This window comes from Dipteris shenzhenensis, chromosome 30 (genome assembly GCF_047967505.1).
Source record: "Dipteris shenzhenensis isolate YYH24624 ecotype China chromosome 30, Dip_SZ_1.0, whole genome shotgun sequence".
NCBI lineage: Eukaryota > Viridiplantae > Streptophyta > Polypodiopsida > Gleicheniales > Dipteridaceae > Dipteris > Dipteris shenzhenensis.
Genome location: NC_141625.1, coordinates 10,219,760 through 10,233,814, shown reverse-complemented (window position 1 = coordinate 10,233,814; position 14,055 = coordinate 10,219,760). Strand labels below are relative to the sequence as shown.

Below are 14,055 nucleotides of genomic sequence, written 5' to 3'. Positions count from 1 at the left end.
GCACCTAACAAGGGCTATAGTAACCCTTGTCGGCCGGGCTCTCGACTTTGAATAGGAAGGGGATATCCCCAAGTGTAATCTGTGCGTCAACCCTCTGTTTGAGCTGTCGAGTCACTGGCTTTGGGTCACGATCAGTCGAGGCCTTGTCTTGTGGGGATCCATGTGATCTGGCAGGAAGAACTCCATGATAGAGCTCTGAGAGGGATCTGCCAAGGAAGAAGTCTGCTCTTGTCTCCATGATTGAAGTAGCCTCTTGCGGTGCCTGACTGCCTCATGAATGAAAGGCGCCAAGCATCTCTGGTTTGGAATCGGGGCAAAACCCCAGACCTATCTCTGAAGAGGCAGTAGAAACGCCCTCGGATCTCATAGTAAACAAGACACCTGAAGATGAAGTGCTCCTCCGTCTCAACATCCTGTATGTCACATAATGCGCCTCTCTTTGGGTAGGCCCTTTGCTCTGCCGCTCTCGATACGGAGTCTATGTGAAGAGACTCGAAAATGCCCAATAGAGATCCTCAGTGAGTGGGGTAAGTGGATCTGCGTGTATCCTGGTGGGTCAATGAACCCCTCCTCTGTGATATGCAGGCTGTGATCCTTGTAGAAGCTGACCTTCACTAGAAGCTCCCTCGGTCCCAGCCAGAATAGAAACGGAAGAATAGAGAGAGGGCTTGAAAGAATAGAAACGAAAGAAGGGAAGAAGGGGAAGTGGACAGCACATGAAGGGTTGGGCCGATGAGATGAGAGCACAAAACAGAGTGCATATGGTAGTGTGGAACTGTAATGATACCCTCTGGTCGACCTAGGGGGTTTCTCAAAGACCTCCACCAACGAAGGTGTGATTTTGTACATGGGAGTCTAGAGAGGGGATTGTCCACAGTGACATGATACATCTGGGAGTTAGTCTGCAGGAGGGAGATGAGGAAATACAGTGGGATATGAGGATGTGGAGCAGTGGAAAGCCTCTTTAAATCACATCTCAGACAACCAATATTTGTGATGCGGAAGGAGGAGCATGCATGCCACATGTGGATACGAGTTTAGTCGGCTCACACACAACTATTTCATTGCAGTATGCTTTTCCCACGGACACATTATCATATGCGTATGAGGTCACCATAGAGGGTCACAACACATACGAGAAAACATATGGTGATATCATGGAGTTCTCTAGGCAGGGGGGACATCCTCCTCCTAGGTGATTTTGATGCACGCACAGGGAGCAGACAAGTGGGTTTGCTTGACTTCGGACCCCCTCAGAGTACCTGAGATAGATTTAGTAGAGCTTGGGATAGTGAGGATGCACCACAGGTCACATGATATGGCTGTCACCTACTGGAGTTGGGAGCAGTGCATGACTAGATGGCCGTTATCTGGAGGGCTCACTTGTTTTCCACATGGAGGGGGGACGAGCACAGTGGACTACCTAATGGGTTCCCCAGCCTTTGCGTCGCATGTGCATGATCCTAGTGTCCCTCCCCCCCCACTTGGCATTGATCATTCCTATCTGGCATTTAGCATTTGGACTACCCTCGGACTACCATGCTAGCTATAGGACGAGACCCTTTGATCCCCACCCGTGAATTAGATACACTTTGACTATGCCCTTGATGCGGGCTATATGAGCCACTTGTCTCGTGAGCTATTGATCCCCCTTGGAGATACTACATACCTCACCCATGCCACTCTAGTATCAATGGTTCAAGATGCCGCCACTAGATCCTTCCCCACAACTCGATTTGCAATACGTCTTCTAGTTGCGAAGATGCCTCAGAATCCATGGTTTGATGAGGAGTGCCGAGAGATGAGATCTCACCTCCTACGTGAGCTGGCTTTGGGACACCTCACAATGACCCAAGAGATATCACATGAGTTGACATGCAATAAGAGGCGGGCTTTCCTCTCGCATAGAAGTCTCCTAATCATGCGGGCTCCTAATCATGCTTGAGCCCTGACTATGATCTTAGCACATATGTTCAACCATGCCGTATGCCACGGCTCCCTCTTCCTACCACTATTGTGCTGCTACACAGAGCGGGATATCCCGTGTGTAGTAAGGTGGAGAAGAACACTTTGGATAGAGAGTCTACATACGCTTGAGGTGGAGCACGCGGGCTCAAAGATCTAGAAGTTCTTGACATCTAGTAGGAAACCTTTTGGTATTGTATCCGGTCCTACTTTGTGGACGGACGGAAATATTAAGTGTTGTTTCTATATTTGTCTCTGAGCATTGTCTATTTACTGGCTTGCATATCTATGCACATTAAGTTAAGAAGTTTGTGATTTCACACCCCACACCACACTGTGTGAGCTCCTGGGCAATTCTATCAGTCTTCCACTATGCGTACCCTTTGTTGCGTCATTTCTAACACAAAACCCTTTAATAAGCTTGTTACTAATAAAGGCTTTTCCATTTATGTCATTTGATGATTGTGAAATATTCTACCCATTTCAATTAGAAGGGGGGGTGTTGATATTTATACATCAAGGTGACTAAAAGGATGTAAATCTATATCAATTTGATTGGTTGGTGTTGATTATGGATAGGGTGAAGGAGCTTGGGATCCCGAGGGGATCTTGTGTAGATAGTACCTTGTGTGCCTTATGTAGCTCACAAGGAGCCTTAATCATTGTAAGGCTGATGCCAATGCAAACTGTGTGTTTTTTCTCATCTTTTTTTTTGTATCCCACAACTTGCTCTAGCCTCCTCTTTCCTCTTCTTCTAGTTGTGACAATAAATGCCCCCATGAAACACCAAAAATTTGCACCAAAGAGTTTCTCTACCTCACTTCATGCATCCCATCAAATCCCAGAACAAAAATAGCCCAAAAACCAATAAATCTAGAATGGTGTGACCTTTTTTGCAAAAAAGTAGGCCCATAATGCACTGTTTTGAATTTCCTGGTTCCTAGGATTTTTTGATCTGAATTTTCACTAAGTGCATGAATTAAGGCAGACAAGCACTGTGTTTTAAACAAAACACAAAGCAAGACTAATTTCAAAACCAGGGTTTGATATGCACATATGCCCTCATAAAATACCAAAATTTTCGCACCAGAGTATTCCTCTACCTAAAACCATGCATCTCATGAAATACCAGATCCAAAACAGCCCAAAAACCAAAATTTTAGAACGGGGTGACTTGGGCCTACTTTTTGCAAAAGTAGGCCTAGGACGCATCGTTTTAGGTTTCTTGGTTCTCGAGATTTTTTAAATCTGAAGTTTCACCAGGTCAATGAAATTAGGTGGAAGAGCATTATGCTTCAAAAAAACCATAAAATAAAACTCTCAAAATCTAAATTTAGGGTTTTTAGATTTAACCGAATGTCTAAAAAAACCCGATTTCTAAAGGAAGTTGGAATTTTCTTTCACTGAATATGCCCTGAGGATAGTACTGTGTCTAGAATTCTAGCCTTGATTGAGGCCTACCAAAAGTACCCTATAAAAAATTAGGGTTAGAGGGGCCTGAAAAAATATAGGATTGGAGGCTTCTTTCATGTCTAAAATTTCAAATTCATTGAGACTTTTTGGTCAAATCTAAAAAACCTAATGGTGGACTCGATAATTTTCTTTTGTGCTTTTTTTGCGCCAGAGTCCTATTACAGGTGATATCATACATTCATAAATGAAAAAGTAGAACGAGAAATGCCCTCAATCCAGAATCCTCTTACAGTTGATATCATACATCTAATAAAAAAGTAGAATGAGAAATGTACTCAAACAATGAGATCTGAGATGATGGACTTGGGCCTACTTTTTGCTAGGTCACACCATCCTGAATCTCATTGTTTCAGGGTATTTTTTGGTATAGGTTTTTTATTAGATGCATTACATTAGCTATAGGAGCACTTGGTGTAGGGTTTAGTGCCATCTTGGTATAAGAAAATCACAAATTTTAATGTATTTATTATTAGGGTTTAGTGCCATCTTGTATGTGCTTCTGATACTTAGCAATGTTCAATTCTAGGATGTTTTATGGCTAGGTGACTATGCTATGCACAAGGGTCGAAAAAGAGTATCTAGTTTTGGGGAAGGATGTCTTATTTTGAGGATAGATTGGTCTCACACGCATTGAGGATCACCATCGGACATATGCGGGTTTTGCCTAATTAGCTGAGGATCGAGGCAGGGAGAGCCACCGGCACGCCAAGAAAGCAACGGATTTGCAAGTTATGCACATTGGCCTAGTTGGAGACAAAGGACCACTTCCTATATACTTGCCTAGTCTATAACGAGGACGGTTCCATTGTCTCTTTTAGGAGAGGTAGGTTTTTGGGCCACTCTCTCGGTTGATCCACTTTCATGACCAAGCTTGCATTGGCCTGTACCTGATGGAGATGCGGCGCCACATAGAGTTTGTTGGGTGTCGGGAGCAATGGAGTGGAATGGAATGCAAGGAAGCAAACAACGAGGTGAAGGAACATGAAATACTTGAAATGGATTATGCTTAAGTATGTGTGGGTGTGTGGATTTGTATGTGTGAGGGCATATGTTTATCCTATGGACTACACCCACTGTTGGGCGCTGATGACCTGAGTGGGGATGTCATAGTAGCTAGTCCCTGCTATGCGTGGAGTTTATGGTTTCAACCTTGTGAATGACTATCATGAGATTGAAACTGCACTGTGTTTCTAGAGGATGAGTTTGGGCATGTTCCTGGATTCATGTAGATATATTAGTACAAGTGGTGGCCAATGTAGGCCCTAAAGTCAAACAGAGAGTTGACCAACAAAGTCAACCTGAGGGTTGACTGCTTACAAGGCTATACCAAGGCTAAGTGCTAACAAACCCCCTCCTTGGTATGGCTAAAGTATCCTGGATACATCTCATATACTTGGAAACTATATCCCCACTGGCTTCCCTCAGATAGAAGCCTCCACTCAATGGTAGGATGATCGGATCACTGGGATGTGTGCTGTGGATCGAGTCGTGGGGAAAGATCTAGTAGCAGCGTCCTGTACCATGAGACAAGGGTGTCCGATGCACGGGTGAGGTTTGCATCATCTTCTCCAAGTGAAGCGGGAAGCGCACGGGCCAATTGACTCACATAAACCGGGTCGAGGACGGTCAAAATGGATGTTGACATGAGGGGGCTAGGAGCTGGTCTCCTAGTGGTCGGTGTAGTAGCCAAGATATGAGCGGTAAGTGCCGAGTAGGGGAGAAGACACAATATAGTTCTGTAATTGTGATACAAAGGCTAGGGGACCTATCAGATAATCCATTGTGCTTGTCCCCCCGCCATGTGGGAAACAAGTGAGCCCGCCAGATATGGCCATCCCTCAACTCTAGTAGATGGCGCCCATATCGTGTCACATGTGGTGCATCTGCTGAGTGCCTCACTATCCCAACCTTCGCTGGATCTAGCTCCAATACTATGAGGGAATCAGTTGCAAAATCTAGCAAGCCCACCTGCCTATCTCTTGTGCGTGCATTGAAGTCAGCAAGAAGGAGGGTGCCTCCCTGCTTGGAGAACTCCATGATGTTGTTATATACTGTCTCATATGAGCTGTGTTCCTTTATAGTGACCTCATGCGCGTAGGATGATGTGTTTGGGGGAAGTAGCACACTGCAATGAAGATCGGTCATGCATCAAGTAGCTGGACTTGTATCCACATATGTCACGCGTGCTCCTCTCTCTCTGTTACTGATATAATCGGTCTCAAATGTGATATGAAGGAACTGCTACTCCTCTAGAGCCCCGTATCCTGCTGTTTCTCCTCATCTCTTTCCTATAGGCTGACTCCTAGGTGTATCCTATCACTATGAGTAGCAGCCTCTCTTTGTACTCTCATGTGTCTCAGTGTGGAAAATCAAGTCTCTGTCTCTAAGAAACCCGTTGGGTCAGACCAGAGAGTGCCATTCCAATTCCACACTGCCATCTTCAACGTGTTTGTGTTTTGGTCTCATGAGTCAAACGCCGTTATATGCTGCCCACTTCCTTTCTTCCCTATCTGCCCTCTCTTGGATGGTCACTTTCCCATCTCTGTATGGAGCCCATTTCCTTGCTTGTCGGGCTGCCATCACGAGCTCCCTACGGTGATCCTGCTGTAGGAGGGAGAGATCATCATCATGTAAATCTTAGCTCCTTTCAGGGTTGCCCTCATGCTCATGAGGGTGGACCTAGCCATTGTTGTCCGGAGTTACATCACTAGTGGCCTTGCAAGGGCCTCAACCTTGTCCACTCTCCAAGCTGTCTTACAAGTGAGATTTACACCCATCTTGGTGAAGAAAGCCTTGGCATCCGCCATTGGAGTGTCTCCCACTGTGGGGTAGCCAAAACGGCTGCCTTTATGTCTTCGGGAGGCCTCGCGGGCCTATGAGACAAAGTATAAGCAAAAGAGTAACTCATACAGCCATTGTGGGTTGAGGCAAAGGGCTTATGAGGGCCCTTGTTGAGTGCTATGCTAAGAAGCTCAAAGCTCAAAACTCAAAACTAGTATTCAAAATACAAAGCCAGGTGCCATGGTGGTTCTCCGGTGGGATGCGAAGCTAGCTGTGGCGGGGGACGTGGTCTCTGTGCTCTTTGTATTTGGTGAGCCATGTCAAGGGTGACACTTTGGCTCTGACGGTCCGCTCTGAGAAGAGCTAAGATAGGCTAGAACCCATTGTGCGTGCTCTAGTCATGTATCGTATGTGTCGCTTCTTGCTGACCCACTCTTCCCTCATGTTAGCTAGCTCCTCCTCCTCTACTTCACTATATCCTGGGTTGACTTAAATGCATAGAAATCCGTGACACGTTGTTGTGTTCCATCTATCTGTGTCTCCTGTTGCACTGTCGCCTCCTGTTGCCTGATCTATCTAAGTAGGGTCTCTCTATGTTGCCACATCTCAATCAGGTAGAGGCCAATGGAAGTGGATAAGCCAAGAGAGTGGCCTTAAATTGTGCCCCTCCTGAAAGAGACAATGGTATCGTCTGTGGATCTCATAATAGATTGGGCAAGCGCATAGGAAATGCTCCTGTGTCTCCACCTCCTCTAGTGTGCATAATCTGTAGATTTGCTTCTCCCTAGGTGTGCATGCGGTTCTCCTTGCCTCGATCCTCAATTGATGTGGCAAGACTCGCATGTGTCCAATGGGAATCCTTAGTGCATGTGAGACTCGTCTCTCCTCTAGGTACTAGGTCTGATAATCACTCCATCCTATGATATTCTCAGAGAGTGGTCGTGATAGAACTGAATCTTGGTGGGGAACTCTTGGTTCTCTCCCCAAGTCTGTGACGTGTAGAGCTAGAGTAGATTCAACCATATGATACGGTTGATCTCATCTTGTGGGAGGAGGGGGGAAGAGGCATCCAAGCGGCATTGGAAGAGGAGGAGTCGGTCGATGTGAATACCCTGATTGGCAAACCATCTGGATACGCGTGCACACTAGGCCATGCTAACTCCTCTCTCGGCTAGTTGGGTGGATGACTCTTGTAGCATCCTCCGTAGTCTACAACTAGGCAAAGCCCAAACCCTGTGAAGATATGTCACTGTCTGGAAGATGGCATCAATCTAGAGTGATGTCATGGCGAACTTTTCTTGTACTATCTAATGAGGGACTCAGGGCTCACTCCGAATCATCCAGGATCCAATAATCCCTTGTAGCCTCTCAAATCTCCGTCAATTGGTTTTCGAGAGATCAGTCCCACGAAAGGGTGCTGATATATGGTTGTCGGCCTCACAATTGTATCAATTAGCCATCCCTTCGGTCTCACAAGTGTATTAAATAGCCATTCCTTCGTTGGGGGGTCTTGGAAGTGTGCTTACTACCCGTGAAGTATTGAAATTCATAACCTCGGTTTTGCCAAGGTTGACTGTTAAGTCTCTCTCCATGCAAAACACCTCTTAGGCGTCTAGGTGTCTTTGTAGGCCCGCCGCTGAGGAGGATAGGAGGACTATGTCATCTGCTTACAATAGTATATGTGTTATCCAATCAGCAAGCAATGATCCCTCGCCTCCGAGGTGATCAATTAAGTCAGTGATCTTATCAATGTAGAGCCCAAAGAGCGTCGGTGAGAGGTGGCATCCTTGCTTCACTCCGATTGTGCTCTCAATCCAATCCGACTGGCCTTCAGGGGCATGACTAACTGATATAAACTCATCACCCCCCAAATCATGTCTCTTGGAATTTGCATCTCCTGAAGTCTCCTAATCATCCGAGATTGTGGGACGGTGTCAAAGGCCTTTCGAAAGTCGTAGACTTTTTGGGATATCGATCTCACCTCCTCGATAACCACCCGCAGAGTCAAGGTGCGATTAAGAGTAGAATGCTGCCTCCAGAATCTAGCCCATCCCGAAGCTCACTGTCCTTCTGTCTCTGTGTAAGAGCCATAGTTGCCAACCGAAACGGAAGAAACGAAAACGGGAAAACGGAGTTTCCGGCCCTCGCCGAAACGGAAACGGAAGAAACGGCAATATGGTACAATTTATGTATAAAAATTTATTTTTTATATATAATACAATTATCAATAGAGTGCAAACTATGCATAATACAATTATCTATACTCCAAGCATCATGCATGTTTCTATGTTTCTAAATTCCTATGATGATTGATCTATCTAGTATCATCTATCATCCATGAATGGCGCTTCAACAATTAACATGTGTCATGAACTAAGTTCTAACTTCTAACTTCTAACAAGTTTGAAGTTACAACAATCTGAAGTTTGAGAGGGAGGATGGAGAGGTGAGAGGGAGGATGGAGAGGTAGAAGGAGGATGGGGAGGTGAAAGAGGATGGAGAGGTAGAAGGAGTCGGAGGAGGATGGAGAGGTAAGAGAGGAGAGGTAGTGGAGGGATGGAGAGTTGAGAGCAGGCTGAGGATGGAGAGCAGCTACTACTAGCCTGTAGGATGGAGGGATGGAGAGGAGAGCAGGCTGCGGGTACGAGGGCCCAAGAATCAAAGATGGAGAGGCTGGAGAGCAGCAACACGGGAGGCGGCGGAAACAACGACAGGAGGCGACGAATCGGCGAAAAACGTTTTAATCAAAAGAAGGCATAAACAGTTTAATCAAAAGAGGGCCACACAACCAAACCCATACCAAAAAAAAAAAAAGAAAAGGGATTACGAAACGGCGTTCCAAAAACTCCGTTTCTGTTTCACCATTTCCGTTTCTAGGCTAGAAACGGCCGTTTTTGGTAGCTATGGTAAGAGCTGATCTTTGTCTCAAGTACTGATCTGTAAATCTTGGCCATTGTGTGACCAGCCTTGAGAGTGCAGTAGTTGCCAGTGTCCATGGGATTCCCTGCTTTGTGTATGGCACGATGGTGGTGGTACTTTAAGTAGGGGGAAAGCTGTGGCATACAACATGATTGAACATCTGTGCTAAGATCGGGGCCAAGACCTCCCGTCCATGTGCTTACACGCAGTCCCTCATGATCTTGGGCTCTCTTTTTGTGGAGCCGACGCAATGCAGCTCGCACATTCTGTGCAGTGAACAAGGTTGATGTGGGCAAGGGCATATCAAGTGGTGCATGTATCGAGATGTCATAGAGTGATGTCGTGTGTGCCAAACACCTAGGTCCATGATGGGGACATCTGTATGCTATTCTTCGCTTCCAGATGTCTGTGGTAAGCTAGCAAAAAGTGTGGAATTTTGGTTTTTAGATTTCAGTAGAACCTCTAAAGGTGACAGCTCCTTTCCCATGCATTGATTTGTTGGATGTGCTCTTTTCCTGGTGGATAGTATGGTTAAATTCTGGCACACTTGAGTGTCCTGAAATACTTTACATTCTTTTAACTTCAAAATTGGAGGCATGATGAGTCTAATTGAAATGGTATTCTGCATCAGAAACAGTTGTTCCTCATGAACAATGTTTGTCTATCATTTTTAGGAATGAAGTATCTTTTTCTAAACTGAGGCAGCTAAGCATTTCCTGAAAAATCAAGTCCTTCTTTGCAAGTATTCAGAAAACCTGCAATTGTTAAGATTCTAAAAACTTCTTGTACTGTTTCAGGTCATGCAGAGTGTGTTAGATTTGTGAAGAAGCTGAATCTACCTCTTTTGGTATTCTACAATCAAACTTTTCTGAACGATCATCCAGTGCATAATTCATATTTCTAATTTTCAACAATTTCCTTACTTTGTTATGGAGTATAATGATATTCACACAGGTTACAGGGGGAGGTGGCTATACAAAGGAAAACGTTGCACGCTGTTGGACTGTAGAGACCGGTGCTCTCCTTGATACAGAACTTCCAAATGGTATTTTCCTTTGTTAGATGCAGGAAGATGTATCTTCGATGCACTTTTTGGTCATAACAGGAAAGGACTTTTTGTTACATTGCATATGATATTTGAATGGTTGTACTTTTTGCATTGCTGCTAGGATCTACATGTCACTGGCTCTCTTTCATTCGTTTCAAAAATTAACTTCTGGATGTCAAATAAACTTGCTGAAGTTTGTCTGCTCAATCCCTGCTGTTATCACTCCTTATAAGGATTTTTAAATACAGGTCGTGCCCAAGTCTCCAAAATCCTTCCCCAACGGGTTGCATATTTCTCATCCTTTTCTGCTTCTCCTTTTTCGTGTGTAAATGTTGTCTCAGCTGTCGTTTCTGTTGATGTTTCTTTACCTGACCTTCATTTTTGCTCTTGCTCTTCCTCCTTTTGCAGCGCCCCATTCTAATGTCCTTTGAAATTTTCCATGGTGTTGGTCTCTTTACACTTAGTTTCGCTTCAGCATCTCTTCTGTGTACACATACACCGTGGCTTTTTCCAAAGCAATTGCTCTGCTCTTCAAAATGCAAGTACTCCATTTGCAAGGGAGACTGTCTTCTTGCTCTTCTAGCACTAGGGTTCTGGGCTTGTTTGTATAGTAATAATGTGGCAGTGTAGCTATGGTGGGTTAATAAATGCACAAAAGTATAGGGCACATGCATTCAAACATGTACACAGCTGAAACGAAAGGCAAACATACTGTATCATAGAGGTGCGCTAGTAGGATTGACCCTAATAGAGTCTGGAGTTTCTGAAACTGGTGGAGCAAAAGTCTAGATTATGGGTTATAGTCTATGCAACATGCATGAAGTGGAGACAGAGGAGCATGCAATGATGGTGCCCTGGATATTATAAGTTCAACCTTGATACCACTACGTATTAGATTGAGGATTTCTAGACATCTGGACCACTGTTGGAATGTGGGAGTGGGTTGCAACTGCCCTCTTCTCTGTAGAGAGTATTTGAGCTTTATTACTGTTTTACCAATAGTCTGAGATACAACTGTTGCCACATGGCTGAGATGCAACTGTAGATGAAGGGCTCTCCATTCCTGTAGGTTGGAGATGGACAGAGGCAGACTTCTCCTCTTCTTCCTCTCCTTAACTGATGCTCAAGGAGTGCTGATGCTCCTCGGATCTGCTGGAGATGAGGGCTTCTGAGGCTGAAGCTGGATCTGCTTTGGATGATGATCAAATGGGCGGGAGAGGGGGCCTTTATATAGGTTTCACCACCTCCCTCCCGCTGACCTGAGTCTGTAGATCAGCTGATGGCTCTGTAGATATGGGGAACTAAAAAGAGGCCCAGAAAGCAACCAGCTCGTACTAGCTTACGAGAGAGAGTAGGAGCATGACCTACTACTCCACAGGCACCGCCTCAGACACGGGCTCCCCCCTCCTCCTAGGGTTGCTCGAGTCCCTCTTGCACCCCGCACCACCTCCGGCCCACTGTGGGTTCCGGTTGCGGTTAGGCCCTCTACTTCATATCATACTTCCACCGCTTTGAAGGCTACCCCCTTGGAGCCTCGGGAGGCTAACGCCTTGGAGCCAAGTGTTGAGGAGCCTTCTTCAACTCCATCCCAGGATCAGGCTGTAACTCCCTCAGCAGCCCAGGTCCGCCAGAGATTTGAGGTTGCAGGGCGGCATAACCAGTGTAGGATTTGCAGATCCTCGGGGCACTTCGCCAGAGATTACCCAAAGAAGAAAAAGAGGCCCAGAAAGCAACCAGCTCGTACTAGCTTACGACAGAGAGTAGGAGCATGACCTACTACTCCACAGGCACTGCCTCAGACATGGGCTCCCCCCTCCTCCTAGGGTTGCTCGAGTCCCTCCTGCACCCCGCACCACCTCCGGCCCACTGTGGGTTCCGGTTGCGGTTAGGCCCTCTACTTCAGATCATACTTCCACCGCTTTGAAGGCTACCCCCTTGGAGCCTCGGGAGGCTAATGCCTTGGAGCCTAGTGTTGAGGAGCCTTCTTCCACTCCATCCCAGGATCAGGATGTAACTCCCTCAGCAGCCTAGGTTGTTGGCACCTCGTCCGTAGCTTTTCTTGATCAGGACCCAGTACAGGTGCCTCCTTCCGTGGATAGAGGGAAGGAGGTCTTACATTCTCTCCCTGCTTCGGTAGGAATCCTTCGGACCCCCTCCCCAGGACTGGCTCAGTGGAACTCCTTTTCTGCTCTTGAGGACCTCTCGGACCTCCCAGATGATGATTTTGTACCTTCCACTTTCAGAGAGCGAGTTATCAGCATCCCTATTGAGAGATCTTTCTCTCTCTCATCTATGGACTTTCCTCCCCTTGGACCTCGTGTGTATGGCAGGAGGTCAGCTGATGTAGTTTGGCAGAGTTTACCTGTGTTGGTCACACCAGAGATGATATGATCACTTGATGCACGCTTTACCAACACAGAGTTCAGGACTGCTGTCTCCGCCCTTCATAAGGGCAAGTGCCGTAGTTCCGACGGTCTTACTTCATTTTTTTTTACAGCCTTTTGGGATATGATAGGTGATCATATTACTTCAGCCCTGCAGGGCATTTGGGACTCGGTTGAGATGCCTGACTCACTGACCGAGGGACTCATACACCTTATCCTGAAAGGTGGCAACAGGAATTTTGTATCCCATTGGAGACCCATCACTCTTTTGGGCAATCTATATAAAATCCTTGCCAAGGTGATCATCATCCAATTGTAGCCCCTTCTTCCAGACCTCATCCATGATACTCAGATAGGCTTTGTGCATGGCAGGAGCATATTTGTTAATATCTTTTCGTTTTGGGAAGCCACAAAGTGGGCTATGCAGAGCAGGCAGAGGTTGGTAGTTCTACTCCTGGACTTTGAGAAAGCCTATGACAGAGTAGATTGGGGTTTTCTTGAGGGCACTATTCTACGATTTGGATTTTCAGATGCATGGATTAGAGGGGTGGCCTCCCTCTATAGATCAGCCCACAGCCAGGTTTTGATTGGAGGGGTAAGGGGTGACGGGTTTTAGATTTCCAGATCAGTTCGTCAGGGATGTCCTTTAGCCCCCTTCCTCTTTCTTTTTGTGGCAGAATGTATGAGTATCTTCCTTAGATCTCAGGCTGATCTATATGGGTTGAGATTGCCCTTGAGACAGGAGCAGGAGCTTCTTGACTGTGAGTTGGCTGATGACATTGCTATTTTTATTGAGGCCTCTTCACAGTCACTTGATTCTTTCTGGACTGCCTTGGATATCTTTTGCTCAGCTGTAGGGGCACATATTAACTGGCATAAATCCTTTGGCTTTTGGATCAGTGATGAGGACACTCCAGGCTGGGGAGTTGACATTGGCTTTACCTAGATTCAGAGGGGTCTTCCTGTCAGATATTTGGGATGCCAGGTAGCATTGGGCATCTCTCCAGCACAGCAGTTTGCCCCAGTACTGTAGAGTATAAGGAAAAAGCTCCTTTTCTGGAGCTCAGCCAAACTCGACCTTGCATCTAAAGTTGTGGTAGTGAACTAGGTTCTTTTGGCCATCACCTGGTTTGTGTGTTCTTGCTGGTGCCGGTCTAGGGATTGCTTCACTCAGCTCATTAGATTAGTAAGGAATTTTTTATGGAGTGCACTTGATGGCATGGCAGATGTTATAGCGAGGGTGGCCTGGGACCATTATTCTCCCTACATGTGAAGGGGGCCTTAATGTCATTGACCCGGACTTACAGTGCAGGGCATTGCTTTGTAAGGTGGTGGTGAGGGGACTCATGCCTGGGCAGGAACCTTGGAAGGATTTCTTTTTTGGACGCATGCAAGCTTGCACACCTACCTTGGGAGATGATTGGATGGACAGCCCTTGCTGGATTTTTACTTCCGTCCCTCTTAGATCTCCTGCCTCTTCTCTCA

General features: G+C 46.1%; 1 protein-coding gene across 1 annotated transcript in view; it reads left to right on the top strand.

Moving 5' to 3' along the window:
* HDA9 (histone deacetylase 9) overlaps window positions 1-14,055 on the top strand; it is a 102,138-nt gene that overhangs the window by 41,761 nt on the left and 46,322 nt on the right. The window contains exons 9-10 of the mRNA XM_087401368.1: window positions 9,936-9,985; window positions 10,093-10,183. Of these exons, the coding sequence (XP_087257494.1) occupies window positions 9,936-9,985; window positions 10,093-10,183 (141 nt within the window). The remainder of the gene's footprint in view (window positions 1-9,935; window positions 9,986-10,092; window positions 10,184-14,055) is intronic.